At 39.7% G+C, this 18,723-nt stretch overlaps 1 protein-coding gene across 3 annotated transcripts in view; it reads right to left on the bottom strand.

Annotated features, from left to right (window-relative positions):
* The window catches only part of lpp (LIM domain containing preferred translocation partner in lipoma), a 103,191-nt gene that overhangs the window by 28,438 nt on the left and 56,030 nt on the right, over positions 1-18,723 (bottom strand). For all 3 annotated transcript variants that reach the window (XM_077717852.1, XM_077717850.1, XM_077717851.1), the window contains exon 6: positions 10,535-10,643. In XM_077717852.1, the coding sequence (XP_077573978.1) occupies positions 10,535-10,643 (109 nt within the window). The remainder of the gene's footprint in view (positions 1-10,534; positions 10,644-18,723) is intronic.

An 18,723-nucleotide genomic window follows, 5' to 3' on the forward strand; every position in this document is an offset into this window, starting at 1 on the left:
ACATACAAACTCCTCACAGTGAGGACCCACTTGGGATTCAAACCCTTGACCCAAAAACTGCGAGGCCGACGCACTAACCACTTTTCCACCGTACATTCGCCAATTATGTTTTTTTTGGTAACCCATCAAGAATTCGCCTTCACCATGCGCTCGGAGAGAATATCAAAACAACCCACCTGGGATCGAACCCTCGACTCTAAACCGTGAAGCCGACGCACTAACCACTTTTCCACCGTACAATCACCGAATTTTTTTTGGGTAACGCATCAAGAATATTAAAACGGCGAGCGACGCCGGCGTTATTCACCCCGGCGGACGGACGGCGAGCGTCACCGAGCGCCTTCAAATACAAATGTGACGGGAAAAAAGGGGAGGAAAAAGGAAGGAAGGAAGGAATGGCGGCAGCTTCATTTCCACTTGACTCGCTCTCTTTGCTTTCATTTCCCGCCGTCTCAGAAGTGTCTCTTCTGTGCCAAAGTCAAAAAAAAAGAAGAAAAGAAAACCTTTTTTGGGGGGGGGGTGTACTCAAACCCATCCCCCTCCCCCCACCGATGCTTCGAACGATTTAATTGGATAAAAGGCAAAGATTAAAGAAGCCACTGACTCTCGGCCATTAATAATAGATTGCTAATGTATCGTGGCGGTGACAGGAAAAGACGCCGTTTGTTTGGGGACGGATGACTGTTGAGTGGCAGGGAAGATTTCTTTTGTGTGGGTATATGTGGGTGTGTGTGTGTGTGTTTTAAGCAGGCGTGTATCAAGGCGGCGAGGGAACGCACGCCGGCGCCTCAATTTGATCTTACATCCTCGCAAATCAAAGACGCGGCGTGTAAAGAAAGAGGAGCCGAGCGCAACTTTTTCTTGCAGGAGAAGAGGAGGAAAACTTTACTTCCTGCCGAGAGATGACGGAGGAAAAACGGCGCCGGCGTCGGCGCTGGCGCAACGCTTGCGAAGAGGCCCTTCGAGGCCTCGGCGGCGGCGCAGAGGCGACGACGAGTTCTCGGACGGGTACGACGGGATTCAACGGGCAAACTTTTCAATGGAGGCAAGTGAAGTTAAATAAGTTGAATGAAGTATTGAACAATGATTTGCTAAACTAGCAAATGACCTTTAACCTGTGATATTTGAATCAAGAAATTGTGACCAAGCGTTTTGATTATTTGGATAATTATTTTTCATTAAAATTCTAATTTGTGCATTGTGCATATTTTTGAAACATTACTACTACTACTAAGTTTTCTACTACTACCACCACTACTTGCATATTATTTTTAACCACTACTACCACTACTGCCACTCTTTCTACCACTACTACTACCACTACATTTTTCCCCACTACTACTAAAACAACCACTACTACTACAACTATTTTTCCCCTACTACTACTACTAGAACTACTTCTTCCCCCTACTACTACTACTACTATACTTTTCCCTTCTACTACTACTACTACTATACTTTTCCCTACTACTACAACAACAACATTAACTCCTACTTTTTTCTTCTACTAATACAACAGCAACAACATTAACTACTACTCCTACTCCTTTTTTCTTCTACTACTAATACAACAGCAACAACATTAACTACTACTACTACTTTTTTCTTCTACTACTAATACAACAGCAACAACATTAACTACTACTCCTACTACTTTATTCTTCTACTACTACAACTACTACAACTACCTTTTTCTCCTACTACCCTTAGTACAACTACCTTTCTTCCACTACTACTACAACAACTACCACTACTTTTTTCCCACTACTACTACAACAACTACCACTACTTTTTCCCCCCACTACTACTACAATTACTATTTTTTATCTACTGCTACTTATTTTTTAATCTACTACTACTACTACTACTACTAGAACTAGTATTTTTCCCCACTTCTACAATTTTTTAATCTACTACTACTACAACTGCTACTACTACAGATTTTTTTTTGTCACCAGATTCCAATCCTGTGAAAACGTCCATTTCCAATCAAGCGATAGCATGGGGAGACATCCGTACGACCCCGACGGTCCCTAAGTGACCCCATCCAATTTCAAGCCAATGACATAATAACCACACACACACACACACACACACACACACACACATTTAACCGGCAGCCAAACTCCACAACCAATCAAATGGGTGACCTGGCCAAAGCATTCGTCACCGAACATCGTGCACGGCGGATGAAAGAGCGAGCGAGCGAACGCGCGCCAGTCATCTTTGGTTCCGTTTCCGCCCCGCGGCGCCGGCCGTCTTTCGCCGCTCTCGCTAACCCAGCCTGTAATCCGTCCGCCAATGTCAGCAAACAGAAGCTCGACCCCGTGCCGCTACACATTAGCGCCGGCCCCATCGGGGGTCGTGGGGGGGTCGGTGTAGCTTACACGATAGCCGAGCGGCTAGGCGGGGGAACAGGTGACTTGATGCGTGTGCTTGGCGTGCGTGTGTGCGTTCGCCAACCGTCGTGTAGCGCGTTGCCGTGCGTTGGCGTGCGCTGGCGTGTGTGCGCATGCAGATGTCGACACACTCCCGAGGTCAAACGCTCGCTCGCTTGCTGGCAAATGAAATCTAGCAACAACGTGAGCGCCCGGCAGCCTGGCGTGCGCTCGCACGCCAGCTGATCTTGCAAGCCTGACTGGAGCTGTCTCAACGAGGCAGGAGCGCCGGCGAGCGTACCCGGCCCGGGGGAGGGGGGGGGACGACGGGAGGGGGAGGAAGGGAAGGGTTGAGTGGGGGCGGTCACCTCGCGTGAACCGCCGCCAGAGAGAAACGGCGAGGGAGAGAAAAAAAAATGGGGGGGAGAAAGACAACAGAAGTGCTGGCACACGGCGGTGGAGAAACTAGAAAGCAGAGTAACGCTTTGCACTTTGGCCTCGCAGTTCTGGGGTCGTGGGTTCGAGCCCAGGTCGAGTTTATATGTTCTCCCCGGGCTAGAGTGGGTTTTTTTTCCGGTACTCGGGTTTACTTCTATGTACCAAAAACATGCATGCAAGGCTAATTGTATGACTAATTGATGCTAGCTAGGTATTGGTTGTTAGTCTCATTGTGGCCTGTGATTGGATGCCTAGAGATTCAGGTTGTGCCCAGCCTGGGATAGGCTCCAGCACCCCTGAAAAGTGAGGAAAAGTGGTTCGGAAAATGAAAGAATGGAAATCAAAATTAAATTAATAATAATATTAGAATAAAAAGATAAAATATATATATAATGAGATTTAAAGCTTCTAAAAATAATCAATAGAGTAAAAAATAAGAAATAAATAATTTAAAATAAAATAATAAAAACATGTTAAAAAATATTAAATCAATAAATAAAATACGTAAATATGTAAATAAATAAAATATAGGAAATAAATATTTAAATAAATAAAATAAAGAAATAAAAATGTGAATAAATAGAATATAAGAAATAAATATGTAAATAAATAAAATATAACAAATAAATATGTAAAAAAATAAAATATAAGAAATAAATATGTAAAAAAATAAAATATAAGAAATAAATATGTAAAAAAATAAAATATAAGAAATAAATATGTAAATAAATAAAATATAAGAAATAAATATGTAAATAAATAAAATATAAGAAATAAATATGTAAATAAAAAAAGAAATCAACATAATAATCAATAATAAAAAAATAAAGTAGTCAACATAATAAATTGTCAACAACATAAGTAGGGAAGTGTACCAAAAACTAAATAATAATAATAAATAAATAGGTAGCCAACATAATAAACAAGTCATAGTCAACATTCTTTGGCTAGTGCGTCTTATAGTCCAAAAATACGACCAAAACAACCCAACAAATGACCACACAACCACCGTCCAAATGAGCCACCGCTCCAAAACGACAACCCCCCTAAAAAAATGAAAGGACGAGGTCAGTCATCCCGCCGTCCAATCACCAACCGAGCGTAAAAACATTCCGGAGTTCAAGAACCCCATTCGCCGACTTTTGTCCCGTTTTAGCTCGCAGGCGACTCGCCGATCCGAGCGGCCATTGTACTCTTTTTTGTTGCCTTCGTGGCACGCTAGGCGCTAATCCGGGTAGGTGGGAGTACACCGATGTTGGGTTTTTAAGAGAAAATAGCTGCCATGTCACCACCACCACCACCACCAGACTGACGGGCCCCCTCGTGGCCCCCCGGCTGCCACTTGACCTCCTTCCAGCCCCCATCATCATAATGCGCGTACACACCCGCGTATAATGCACACACGCATACCCGCGCAGCGTGACAAAAGAGGCAATGCAGTGATTGAGGAAATCCTTAAATAGGAGGAAAAGAGGAAACAACTAAAGGGCCAGTAAGCAGATTAAAAAGTGGGGAGGAGGCGGGGCAAAAAGATTTTTAAAAGGGAGCGGATGGCAAAAGCGCTAAAAAAAATGACTACGTTTGAAGGGAACTTGTCATGTGTAAGTGTGTCTGTTTTTACAGGATGACCAACATTTCTTTTAGCGTGCTGGAGGAAATGGATGAGGAAGAGGATTAGTGAGAATAGTTTTTATTTTATTTATTTTTAATTGTTTAATGCTAGGTTGGTTTTGCAATTTATACGTTTTGTTTTATTTTATAGGTTTTTTGAGCATTTTAAATAGTGTATTTCACTTTATATCAACTTTAGAGAGTTTTGTTTGTTTGTAATTTTTTGTATACTCGTTTCAGCCATTTTGGCTCTAGTCAGGATTGTCATTGCTTATGTTGCCGTGCCTTTTCACGATATGAATATAGCGCGTCAGTAAGCAATGTAAGCAGACAGTTAAATTGTCAGCGTCATACAGCGACATCTACAGAATCTCGGATTTACGGCCGCCATTTTGTAGAAAATGTTAGACTTTTACGTGTGTATGAACTATTACGGGATTTTTTACTGATCCAGATTTCTGTGACGGCGACCTAGTGGACTAGCGGATTGCGCATTGGCCTCGCCGTTCTGTGCTCGAGGGTTCGAGACCATCTGTGTCCTCACTGTGCCGATTTTACATCTTCTACCTTGACTTGCGTGGGTTTTCTCCGGGTACACTTTCCTCCCACATCCCAAAAACATGCATGCTAAGCTAATCGGATGCTAAATACTCCCTGGCGTTTAATCATTTGTCTCATTGAGCCCTGTGATTGGCTGGCACTGAATCAGGTGATCTCCAAACTAGCGAGACCAGCTCCAGCACCCCCCCCCCCCCCCAAAACCCTTCAGGGAAAAAATATCCCCCAAAAATCAACAGGAACCAACAAACACACCAGAAACTTCACAAAAAACCCTCAAAAATCAAAAGGAACCAACCAACGAACCAGAAACTTCACAAAAATCCATCAAAAACAAGAGAAAATGATCCAAAATCTACCAAAACTGACACAAAACAAACAATTTGCCTGCCCTTGACAACAATGGATATCCAATTTACTAAAATGTCATATTTTAAGGTTGTCAATGGCGTAAACTAGTCTATTCTATGCCAACTAAGCCGAGTTTGACACCCGCACCGACGTAGAAGCCGGGATTGTTGGGGTGCGTTGATGAGGGTGCAGGGAGTTCATCTTTTCAGGGTGATCTGACACCCATATCTCCTTCTTGTGACAAGCCAGGCAACACCTAAAAGCGCCTTCCCAAGAGGCCGCTGTGGGCGACCGGCGTCAAAAGAACACGTCTATTAATACCACCGAAGAAGAAGAAACAGCAGCTAAACTTCTTTCCACCTGACCCAATTACCTCAGCTGATCTTTGGTCCGTGGTCTTCCAAGATTCTTCATCAACATTTTATGGCAGGTACCTCATAAATTATGACGCCTGACATTTCCCGGAAAAAAACAACTTTACCGCTTGGGTTTTCAGGGCACTGATTTTTTAAAAAAGAAACCTAAAAATGTAATTGTCTCACGAAAGCTGGGCTAACTTCACTGGAGAGTAACGTTGTATAAATATGGATTTGGGTATTATTAAAATTCTGTAGTATTCCAGAAGAGGGAGGGGTAAAGGAGAGGAGGAAGGTCAGCATTTTTTTTTGAATGACCCAATATAGAAAGGAAGGGATATTATATGCGAGCAATTTGAGATACGAGTAAAATTTGGAGCAAATATTTGTCTTGAGATACGAGTAACATTTGGAGCAAATATTTGTCTTGCGATAGAAGTATTATTGGGAGCAAATATTTGTTTTGAAATATGAGACGAATTTTGAGCAAATACTTGTCTTGACATAAGAGTAAAATTTTGAGTAAATATTTATCTGGAGATGGGACTAAATATATATTGTATATAAATGTGTATATAAATGAGTATATATACGTGTGTATATATATATATATATATATATATATATATATATATATATATATATATATATATATATATATATATATATATATATATATATATATATATATATATATATATATATATATATATATATATATATATATATATATATATATATATATATATATATATATATATATATCTATATGTGTGTATATTTATGTGTATATATATATATATATATATATCTGTATATGTGTATATTTATGTGTATATGTGTATATATAAGTGTATATATATTTGTATATGTGTGTAAATATGTGTATATATATGCGTATATATTTATATATATATGTGTATATGTGTGTATATAAGTATATGTGTGTATATATATGTATATATGTGTATATATATTTGTATGTGTATATATGCGTATATACCTGTATATATGTGTATGTGTGTATATATATATATATATATATATATATATATATATATATATATATATATATATATATATATATATATATATATATATATATATATATATATATATATATATATATATATATATATATATATATATATATATATATATATATATATATATATATATATATATATATATATATATATATATATATATATATATATATGTGTGTGTGTGTGTGTGTGTGTAAATATATATATATATGTATGTGTCTATGTATATGTACAAAAAATACGCTACGTACGCGATATTTGCTAACATTTTTCCCAAATTCCGTCAAGTCAGAATGAGTCAGAAGACCAATCACGTCATTCCAGCATTAAAACGAAACAAAGCCAAAGGGGGTTAAAAACAAAACAAAAAAAACCCTCAAAAAACAGCATCATCACTAATTGTAAATAATGCAAAGCCCCTCATCCTTTTCAATTATTCAGCTTTATGTTGTACCGCTTTTTTTTGCTTGACAGCCGTGTAGCGACAACAAAATAACGTAGAAATGCCAGCAAAATGTGTACTTTGCCGCTTCGCCGTCTTATTAAATTTCCTCGCGCACACACCTACGCGCCACCTAAGTGGATTAAACATGACGAATGATGACATTTGTACAAAAACGGCTCCTTCAGATGACGCCGATCTCATCTAAGACACCAAATCAAAGACCCTAAGATGCATGATTTTGTCATTTTCAGGTTTTCGCAGACAACTTAACTCTTTCCACCCGCTTTTATTCCCCTTTTAACTCTTAAAATGGAGGATCTCCAAACGTTAATTCAATTCAACGAAGCCCCGACGGACCCCCGGGAGACCTCGCCGTTTCAACTTCATCAAAGACCCCCGCCGATAGCCGAGGAACTTTGGCGAGCAACCACCGTTGGGTCCAGTTGGCGAGCCCACTTTGATTAATCTCGTTAATTACTCGCCCCGGGGTATTGGCGACCGCGAGGCCGAGGCGTCAGAAGCTCCACCCCCCCTCGCCACTATGCCCCCCCCCCCCTCGTCTTTTTCGATTCTAATACTCAAGCTTGTGCGATTTTATATTCTTTGTAATTGTAAAAGTATATCGCTTTGGGAATGGGTGTAGAGAAAGATGGCCGACTTAAGTGATGGATCTTAAGGTTGCCGTGGTGACGGTATGGAAAGTTCTAGAAATTTTGGGGTGGGGGGGGGGGGTCTTTGGGGTCCAGGGTTTTTGAGAATGATTGGAATTGGATTTGGATTTTTCAAAACATGGGTTGAAATTATGTGTTTTGATCCAAAATGGCAGATTTTTTTGTTTTGGAGTTCCTGGCAGAGCTGCTTTATTAATTTGTTTTTTATTTTATTCTTTTAAATTAGTATTTGTCGCACTATAAGTTTATGTCTTTGGGGGTGACTTTTCAAAATTCCGGAGTGAACAGTGGGAAATTAGTGGAAACTGGCTGCTACGAACCAAAATGGCTGACTATGTCTTTTTGTGCAATGATTTTAGAGACTTTTGAGTTGATTTTCTTGGGATATTTTTGCAAAAATCGAATTTGGAGATATGAGAAGGGTTATTTTGAAAATTTGAGTGTTCCACTAGAGGCTTAAAACGGCTGCTTTGGACCAAAATGGCCGACTTTGTAATTTGGAGAAGATTTTATAGACTTTTGAGTGGATTTTTTGGGGGATATTTTTGCAAAAAATTGAATTTGGCTATATGAGACGTGTGAGCTAAAAATTGTAGCGTTCCCCTTTAGGCCTAAGATGGCTGCTTCGGACCAAAATGGCTGACTTTGTCTTTTTGCGCAAAATTTTTGAAGACTTTTGAGTTGATTTTCTCATGATATTTTTGCAAAAATCGAATGTGGCTATATGAGAAGCGAAATTTAAAAAAGTGTAGCGTTCCACTTGAGACCTAAAATATTTACTCTGCCCCAAAATGGCCGTCTTTATGTGTCTTGCTAGACTTTAATTCTTAAAACATTTTTGGTGCACCCCAAATTTCATGTCAGAAACCATCTCCGTCAAACATTTTAGTTGTTTACTCTTACATTAAACTTAAATTTTAACTAGATCGGATCACGTTTTTTATTTATTATTATTATTTTTTTTACATATAAAGCACACTTCTACTTACGAAAAAAATCCAAGCCAACAAAACCACTTCTGGAACAATCTTAGTTTTTTCCAACCAATCAAACGCAACACGTGTACTTCCTATAGTCGACAACGTTGACCTGTCAATCAAATCGCCACCGGTAAAAAAAATGAGTCATTGAGGGTCTTTGAAGGTCTTTAAAGGGTCTTTGAAGGTCATTTTTCTCCTGGGCTTCAACCAGGCAGCCAATTAAAGTCTTGGGAAACATTTTAAACGTGATAATAATAATATGATCCTCCACCTCCACGCCACAGTCGGCCTTCTAATGGGCACGTGAGGCGACGCCATGCCAACCCACCCCGCCCGCCCAGCACCGGCACCCCCGTGGGGGATTAGAAGCTCTAGAGAAGGGGAGAGGGCGGGAAAAATATCAGCTACGTCTAAACGTAGAGAATCCTCGTTCAATCCCCGAAAGAGTATTAACGTTTAATCCTAGCAGTTATATTTTTATTTATGCGCGCTAGAGCTAAATTAATTATCAGAAAAAGTGGAAAATATAAATATATTTATATAAAAGGACGTAAATAGAAGCCGCCTACAATACAGTGGAATAGAATGATTGGAAATAATCCATAAAGTGGAATAAAAATGGTTGCCTGGTTTTAAATTTGATTCATTATAATGAATATAAAACCCGGAATACAAAACTTCGTACTACAGTCCTCCCTCGATTATTACAACAACAACAACAAAAAGAGTTTATAAAAATGTGAAAATGGAGCTGTATTAGTAGTAGGGAGTTGTTAGAAAGTCACTAGATAGAGCTGTAGTAATAGTAGTGGGTTTTGTTATAGTAGTAGTAGTAGGTTGTGTAATAGATGCACGAGCTAGGGCATTAGTAGTAATAGTGGATTTTGTTATAAATACACAAAATAGAGCTGTAGTAGTAGGTTTTGTTAGAGTAGATACTAGATGAATCTGTAGTAGTAGTAGTGGGTTGTGAGATAGATGCACTAGATAGAGTATTAGTAGTAGTAGTGGATTTTGTTATAAATACACTAAATGGAGCTTTAGTAGTAGTAGTGGGTTTTGTTTTAGTAAATACTAAATGAATCTGTAGTAATAGTGGTGGTAGTAGTAGTGGGTTGTGAAATAGATGCACTAGATAGAGTAGTAGTAGTGGATTATGTTATAAATACACTAAATTGAGCTTTAGTAGTAGTGGGTTTGTTATAGTAGATACTAGATGGATCTGTAGTAGTAATGGTGGTAGTAGTAGTAGGTCTAGTAGTAGTAGTAGTAGTAGTAGGTTGTGAAATAGATGCACTAGATAGAGCTTTAGTAGTAGTAGTGGATTTTGTTATAGTAGAAACTAGATGGATCTGCAGTAGTAATGATGGTGGTAGTTGTGGTAGTACTAGAAGTAGTAGTGGGTTGTGAAATAGATAGAGCTGTAGTTGTAGTAGGGGGTTGTGTTATAGGGTCACTAGATAGAGCTGCAGTAATAGTAATTTTGTTATAGTATAAACTAGATGGAGCTGCTGCAGTAGTAGTAGTAGTGGGTTGTGTAATAGATGAACTAGAGAACTTGAGAAAACGGAAGTCTTTTAGTTGCGCCTTATAGTACGGAGAATACGGTACGATTCATTTTGTCGGGTAATCGTTCCAAGACGCCCATTTCTTGTAAGTAAATCACAGTACCACCAACAAAAAAACGATAAAATGCTCACCAAAGTACTCCTCGGACGGCGGGTGGTCCATGTCAAAGAGCATCTTTTTGGTCAGGCGCTCCAGCTCATCCTCGGGGTGGGCCGGCGGGGGGCCGCCGCCGCCGCCGCTCTGAAAGGAAACACAAACAGGAAGTTGAGGGAAAAAAAGAACACCTGCGGTCTGTTTACGGCGGAGAGAACGTATGCTTTGAAAAGCTTGAATTAACGCAGTCACGCACGCACGCACGGCCGACGACGCTAATGAAGCGGCGCCGGAAGGTCGGCGCTCGCCATTTGCATGCACGTCGGCGCCCCAAACCCCCCGCCAGAGAGCCGACCCTGGTTCAGGCCCCGGCGGCCGGCTACAAAGAGGTCGCGCACGTTCTGCAGCGGAACAAAGGACGTCCCTGACTCATCCTTGCGTTACGGCACCCCCAAAAAGACTATGGATATCGTATTTGTTGGACTATAAGTCACATTAGCCCAAAAAAATGGACAATGAATGGAAGGAAAAGTCACATTTTTTTCAAGAATCGCAGGGAGAGGGGGGGGGGGGGGGTGTTGGACAGCAATGACCAACCAGGGATCAAACCCACGACCACAGAACTGCGAGCCTGAAAGAAAATATACTTTTAAATTGTTTTTAGCCTAGCATGCATGTTTTTAGGATGTGGGAGGAAACTGGAGTCCCCGAAGAAACCCCACGCAAGCCCAGTGACAACACACAAACAGCAATGACCGACCAGGGATCAAACCCACGACCAAAGAACTGCGAGCCTGAAAAAAAATTACACTTCATTTTTTTTAGCCTAACATGCATGTTTTTAGGATGTGGGATGACACCCAAGTCCCTAGAAAATCCCCACACAAGCCCAGGGACAACATACAAACAGCAATGACCGACTAAGAATCAAACCCACGACCACAGAACTGCGAGCCTGAAAAAAAAAATTACACTTTACAATTTTTTTAGCCTAGCATGCAGGTTTTTGGGATGTGGAATGAAACCAGACTCCCCGGAGAAACCCCACGCAACCCTGGGGACAACATACAAACGATGATGACTGACTAGGAATCAAACCCATGACCCCAGAACTGCGAGTCCAAAATTTTTTCCAACTTTTAAAACGTTTTTTTAGCCTAGCATACATGTTTTTAGGATCTGGGATGAAACCGGAGTCCCAGGAGAAACCCCCACAAAAGCCCAGGGACAACATACAAACTGCAAAAACCAACCAGGAATCAAACCCACGACCCCAGAACTGCAAACCCAAATTTTTTTCCAACTTTTAAAACATTTTTTTAGCCTAGCACAGACATTTCTGGGATGTGGGACTAAACTAGACCCCGAAAAACCCCATCTACAACACTAATAATCGACCAAGGATCAAACCCACGACCCCAAAACTGCGAGCCCGAATTCGCAAACCACAAAAAAACTTCCAGCCATAATTCAACTTAACATTAACTTAGAAAAATGGTTCAAAAAAAGTTCAGAAGAGTCATTTGAAGGCACCACTGCCAATTATTCATGATAAGCACCACCACCACCTCGATAGAAATGGACTAAAAATAATCCATACTCGAGTGCGTTGGGAAAAAAAAACCACTAGTTTCCGTCTGACATTTCCACCAAATCATCCCACAAGTGCTTATCTTGTGCCGTCGCGGGTGTCCTTTGTGAGGTCTTCTCAACTAGACTCCATTTTTTTTTTGATGACCTTCGCCGAGCGGATCTTTACGCCGACTTTGATTTTCAATAATTCGCTTCGGGTTGACGTCTGTGTTGACCTTTGAGCCGTTCCTTCTAATTGAGACGTTTGGGAGGTTCCGATTGGCTTCAATCCCAAATCAAATCGCTCTAAAAACAAGATGGTCGTCGCTACATCGTTTTTGGTGTCCAATTCGTAGATGAGGGATGTTTTTTTGCGGCTACAGGTTCAAAATTTTGTCAATATGGAGTCTAGATTCGATACTTTGGAAACGTATGGACCTAAAAACTGCCTAAGGCAAATTTTGGGTGAAAAGGAAAACAATTTCACGACAAAGCTAACTAGCTAAAATGCTCCGGATGACCAAAAACGTTTGGAAGTTAGCGCTATGCTAGTACACATAAAAATAATGTTTAGTTGCCAGCTTGAAGAAATAATCAGCGTCCATAAAACAGTAAAGAAAAATCCGTATAAATATTTTACAGATTTTTTTTCGTTTTTTAAACTGCATAAGTTGTAATTTCCCCCCCCAAAAATATCATTATCTAATATTGGTATACAGTGAAGTTTACATTTTTAAGATATTACAGAGTCGTCCAATCCAATTCACCAAGTGGCCTAGCACCAACAAAACAATAAAAAACAGGTATTTACATATAAACTGTGTCTCTACTTACAACAAAAAATCCAAGTTACAAAACTTCTGAGCCGAATGAATTCCGTAAATCGAGGTACGCACCGCATTATAAAACGCACCCTCAATGAATGACATTTTTTCCATATATAAGGCGCACTGTATTATAAGGCGCACTGTCTGGCTATTTTGGAGAAAATGTAAGACTTTTAAGTGCGCCGTATAGTCGTGAAGATACGGAAATTGCTATTGACTTCCAGGTATGAAGCACTCACTACACAACAGTCACCGCTAGAGCCAGCCATTGTTGATGTTTTGGATTTTTTTTGTATAAAATCTTGCAGTGGGGGAGGAGCTATATGATGGAAGATTTTGTAAACTAAGATGGCATCTGCATATTTAACAGTATTGAGTATTCAGTTCAGGCGTTTGTGTTTTTTTAATATCCGACAGTGGTGGTTTTTTGTTTTTGTTTTTCTGTTTTTTCCATATATAAGGCGCACTGGATTATAAGGCGCCCTGACAATTTTGGAGCAAATGTAAGACTTTTAAGTGCGCCTTATAGTGGTGAAAATATGGTAATTGCTATTGACTTCCAGGTATGAAGCACTCGCTACTTTACAGTCACCTCTAGAGCCAGCCATTGTTGATGTTTTGGATTTTTTTGGTATAAAATCTTGCAGTGGGGGAGGAGCTATATGATGGAAGATTACATTACATTATATTTAACAGTATTGTTTCAGTTCAGGCGTTTGTGATTTTTTTAATATCCGACAGTGGTGTTTTTTCGTTTTTGGTTTTCTGTTTTTTCCATATATAAGGCGCACTGGATTATAAGGCGCACTGTCTATTTTGGAGAAAATGTAAGACTTTTAAGTGCGCCTTATAGTGGTGAAAATACGGTACATTTAAATTTTGCGGAAATAATGCAATCAAAGGACAAAATACGTCAAATTCACCTCAAAAGAAGCAAAAGTCGTCTCCCATTAAGGCCTTTGGTCTGGTGGTTTTTGAAAGATCTTAGCCACTTAATCTGAGCTACACATCAAAAGCGCAGTAGCAAAACGTAGCGATTAACCCAAAGCGACTTTTTTTTGACGGTAAAGCGGGTTTTTTATACCTGATCTGCTTCTTTGACAGCCCGCAGCGACGCGGTGGCGGAGTTTAAAGCGCCTTGTTAGGCTTCGCTTTTTGTCACGGCACCCCCAGACTTTTTCTCTTTAATAAGACAAAAAAACGAGAAAAAAAACGCTTCGCTTTGGTGGCGCCGCAATTCTCGAACAGTGTTTTTTATTCTTTTTTTTTAGTGACAATAGAAATCATTTTGGTTTGAGGTCACGCTTAAAAAAAAAAGAAGCAAATTGACGAGCCGAAATGAAAGAATGATCAAGTTTTTTGAGGCAATTAGACGTCTTTTGCAGGACGCAATTATTGTTGTGAAATGCTGAAAGGGCCAAAATCAATGTGAAATGGGAAAATTGAGCTTCAAAACGCTTGGAAGGAAACCGGCAAATATGACGCAACACCATTGGCGGTAATTAAATATATTATTTAAGTTTTAAAAGTTTTTGAAATATTTTTTTTACAGATAAACATTACTTTTATTGTATATATACATATATTTAAACACATTTATATACATGAATTTATTATTTATGGATTACTGATTATTGATCCCTACTCAATTTTGTAGATTACTACTTATTGTTATTGGTTTGTTTATTATTGTTATTTGAGAAGCACAAACATACACACAAAGACATACGCACAAAAACACAAAATATACACACACAAACATAAACACACAAAAAACACAAACACAAAAAACACAAAAACACAAAAAACAAAAACACACAAAACACACAAAAGACACAACAAAAACATACACAAAAAAACAAATATACACACACACAAAACATACACACAAAGACATACGCACAAAAAACAAAATATACACACACTCAAACATAAACACACAAAAAACACAAACACAAAAAACACACAAAAAAACACACAAAAACACACAAAAAACACAAACTACACAAAAAACACACATACACACACAAAAAAACACAAAAACACAAACATACACACACAAAAAACATACAAAAAACACCAAAAACACACAAAACACACAAAACACACAAAAAAACACAAACACACGAAAACACAAAAACACACAAAAACTCAAAAAACACAAAAAAACACAAAAAACACAAAAAAACATACAAAAAACACAAACATACACTCAAAAAACATACACAAAAAACACAACAAACCCCACAACAAACATACACACACACAAACCTACAAATACACAAACACACACAAAAACAAAAACATACACATACATACTACCACACACATATACACATCCACACAGAATAAATAAAAAATATTTCTAAATAAATGTTATAGATATATATATATAAATAGATGACGGGTCACAACCAAAACCAACCATCATAAGATAAAAAATGCCAATAAGTTTGTAAACAATTTGTCCGTCCGGGACACAAGCTCGTCATCTTTAAAGGAAACAACTTTAGCCACGGCTTGCTCGTTCCGACGTAGGCGAGCGCCAACGACGCCACACAAAGCCATGGACGCATACAGGAAGTGAGCGAAAAGGATAGCGCGCGTGTGTGTGTGTGTGTGTGACGGATCCCGCCAATCCTTTTATTGTTCGGGTGAAAGCCAGTCGCCTAAGCCGCTGTAATCGCTCGTTTAGCGGCGCCACTTGACAACAAACCGCTATTCTCTCCTTTTTTTCCCTCCAAAGTCAGCGCAATCCAATAAAACCTTTCCGCCATCCCACGTGAACGCCAGCCACACTCCATTTTGTGTCTTATCGTTCCCCGGCTCGTAATAAGCCTCCCCTCGTCCGATAATCCCATTGTCGGTCACGTCTGAAAAGCCGCGGGACGCCAAAGCTAATATTACATTACCCGCTAATAAGCCACACGAGGGAGTGGTCCGATATTACGTGAGCGACTATTACGTGACAATACGATGACCTTTAACCTAAAAAAAAGGAGCTAAATAGTCGTTAGCGTCGCTAAGGAAGCGCCGATTGTCTTTCCGCTTGTTTTGTTTTTGTTCGGGGGCGACAAACTCGTGTCTTTTGACAGGCCGCCGCTTTGATTGACATCGGAGACGACGGGCGTCCTCATGTCAGCCGGCGACTGACGACGTCTGTCAAGTGGCACGAAACGCCGCCGGACGGGAGCGTGACGCGAGCCAGTCGCGGCCGTCGAGCCGCTTCTGTAGACGAGGACGTCACTGTGTGTGGGTTTAGATATGGGTCATCCGGAATTTTCAACAAAAAGACGGACATTTTAAAGGAAATTGCGTGACAGGGCTTCTTGTTTATTTATTTTTTTAGTGGGTATCAGGTGACAAGATCCGACCAATCACTCACCTTTACCCCCCTTGTCAACTAATCGGTTTCGACATCAGGCTACAGCGGGCGCACGCAATGAGTCGAGGGTGTTTGGTTTTGGGTTTGTTTTGGCAAAAATATTAATAAAGTAAATATTTTAATGCTAAATTACTGCATACTCGCAGATTAAATTAAATTTTTTAAGGGTTCAATTGGAGGAGCCGTTGGATTGGAGGAGTCGTTCAATTGGAGGAGTCGTTCAAATAGAGGAGCCGTTCAAATAGAGGAGCCGTTCAAATAGAGGAGCCGTTCAAATAGAGGAGCCGTTCAAATAGAGGAGCCGTTCAAATAGAGGAGCCGTTCAAATTGGAGAAGGCGTTCAAATTGGAGGAGCCGTTCAAATTGGAGGAGCCGTTGAAATTGGAGGAGCCGTTCAAATTGGAGGAGTCGTTCAAATTGGAGGAGTCGTTCAAATTGGAGGAGTCGTTCAAATTGGAGGAGTCGTTCATAAACCATTTTAAAAAATGGAGGAGCCGTTCAATTGGAGGAGCCATTCAATTGGAGGAGCCTTTTAAAAACCATTTCAAAAATGGAGGAGCCGTTCAAAAAACATTTTTAAAAAATGGAGGAGCCGTTCAAAAACCATTTAAAAAATGGAGGAGCCGTTCAATTGGGGGGAGCCGTTCAATGGGGGAGAGCCGTTCAAATTGGGGGGAGCCGTTCAATTGGGAGGAGCCGTTCAATTGGGAAGAGCCGTTCAATTGGGAGGAGCCATTCAAATTGGGAGGAGCCATTCAAATTGGGGGGAGCCGTTCAAATTGGGAGGAGCCGATCAATTGGGGGAGCCATTCAATTAAAAGAGCCGTGACATTAGAGGAGCCGTTCAAATAGAGCTTTTACACTAAATTAGAAAAATAATTTGGCTTGTTTGACTTTCCTCTTTGACTCTCACATTCATGAAAAGTACACATTAAACCTATTTTCAAATACTTGCTAATACCGCCAACGGTCTCAATCCGGGTGCTAGCTTTAGCGCAATGCTACTTTTCAGTTATTGAAATGTTATGACCATTGTAATATTTCTTTATTCCCACATATCCCGAGGCCACCTTCCTTCCGCCTGGTGAAGAGGAGCACATATAAAGTCGAAATGTTCTCCAAACAAAATAGGTCATTCTCTTTCAGCTCCAATTAAATGCTGGGGGGGGGGGGGGGGGGGGCAAAAGGAAGGGGAGGGGGGAGCAAAAATATAGAAATATAACATTGAGCAGCTGTGTACCATAATTAAAAATTGAGGACGGAGCCATAACCGACGCGTGTTCTCGTGCAGACGGGATTCCCGCGAAAGGACCACGTGGAATGTACGCCAGGATTAAAAAAGCAAGGCGGGTTTTTTGCGGGTTTTTTTTTTACGTTTGTAAGATTGTGCGTGAGTACAAAAGTAGGTCATGTGTTTGGAAGTGACACATGCGCCTGAAAACAAATATTTGGAAATCTGTTGAGTGCAGAGAGGGGACGCCACCAGCAATCTGGGGGGGGGGGGGGGGTCTATGGGGGAGGGGGGCGGGGGGCAATAACAACAAGCTAAAAAAGGGGGGGGGGGGGGGGTTCAAGGAAAAATTCCAAAGGGAAAACTACATCACGGAAGCCTGATTTGATGGATTTAAACGTCGTTAAAGTGCAGATGTTTTAAAGTTATTTCCTGTATTTTCAGAATAAAGCGCGCATGTGATAATGTTAGCTTTTTCTTATTTTCATAAATAGATGTTTTTGCATGTTTGTTAGATGTTTTAATACATTTATAAATCCTTTTTTGATTATAGTAGGCCGCATCTTATTTTGAAATTGTCATGGTAGCATTATGTCCTGCTTGACAAAATCCTGAAACTCTGCTTGCTTCCCATTGGCTGTCTCACAAAGACAACTTTTATTTATTATGTTTTGTAAGTTTTTGAGTGTTTTTTGAAATCATAATTTGAAATTGTGTTTGTGTGCTAACGATAGCTTCCTCCTAGCACAAATAGATGTTTTTTCATGCTTTTAGTCATTTTAATACATCCATAAATCATTTTTGATCATTTTATGCATTATCTTATTTTGAAATTGTCACGGTAGTATTACATCCTGCTTGACAAAATCCCTACACTGTGCTTGCTTCCCATTGGCTGTCTCATAATAACAAATCTCCATGTTTTTTTTTATAAATTATGACATTATTTTTTAATTTTTTTAAATTCTTTTAATGTTTTTTTTTTAGTCTAGTTGAAGCAACTTTTTAATTTTATTTAAAATTACTGGTGCGAATGAAATGAAGAGGCGTGTCCTGTCATCCATGACTGATGCTAATGCTATGCTAATGTTTTGAATTCATCATTTCCAGTTGTGCTAACGTTAGCATCCGCATTACATAAACTAGAAGTTTTTGCATGCTTATTTGTCATTTTAATACATCTTTAAATCATTTTCTGATCATTTTCTCACA

The sequence above is a fragment of the Stigmatopora nigra genome, chromosome 5 (assembly GCF_051989575.1).
Source record: "Stigmatopora nigra isolate UIUO_SnigA chromosome 5, RoL_Snig_1.1, whole genome shotgun sequence".
Taxonomy (NCBI): Eukaryota; Metazoa; Chordata; class Actinopteri; order Syngnathiformes; family Syngnathidae; genus Stigmatopora; species Stigmatopora nigra.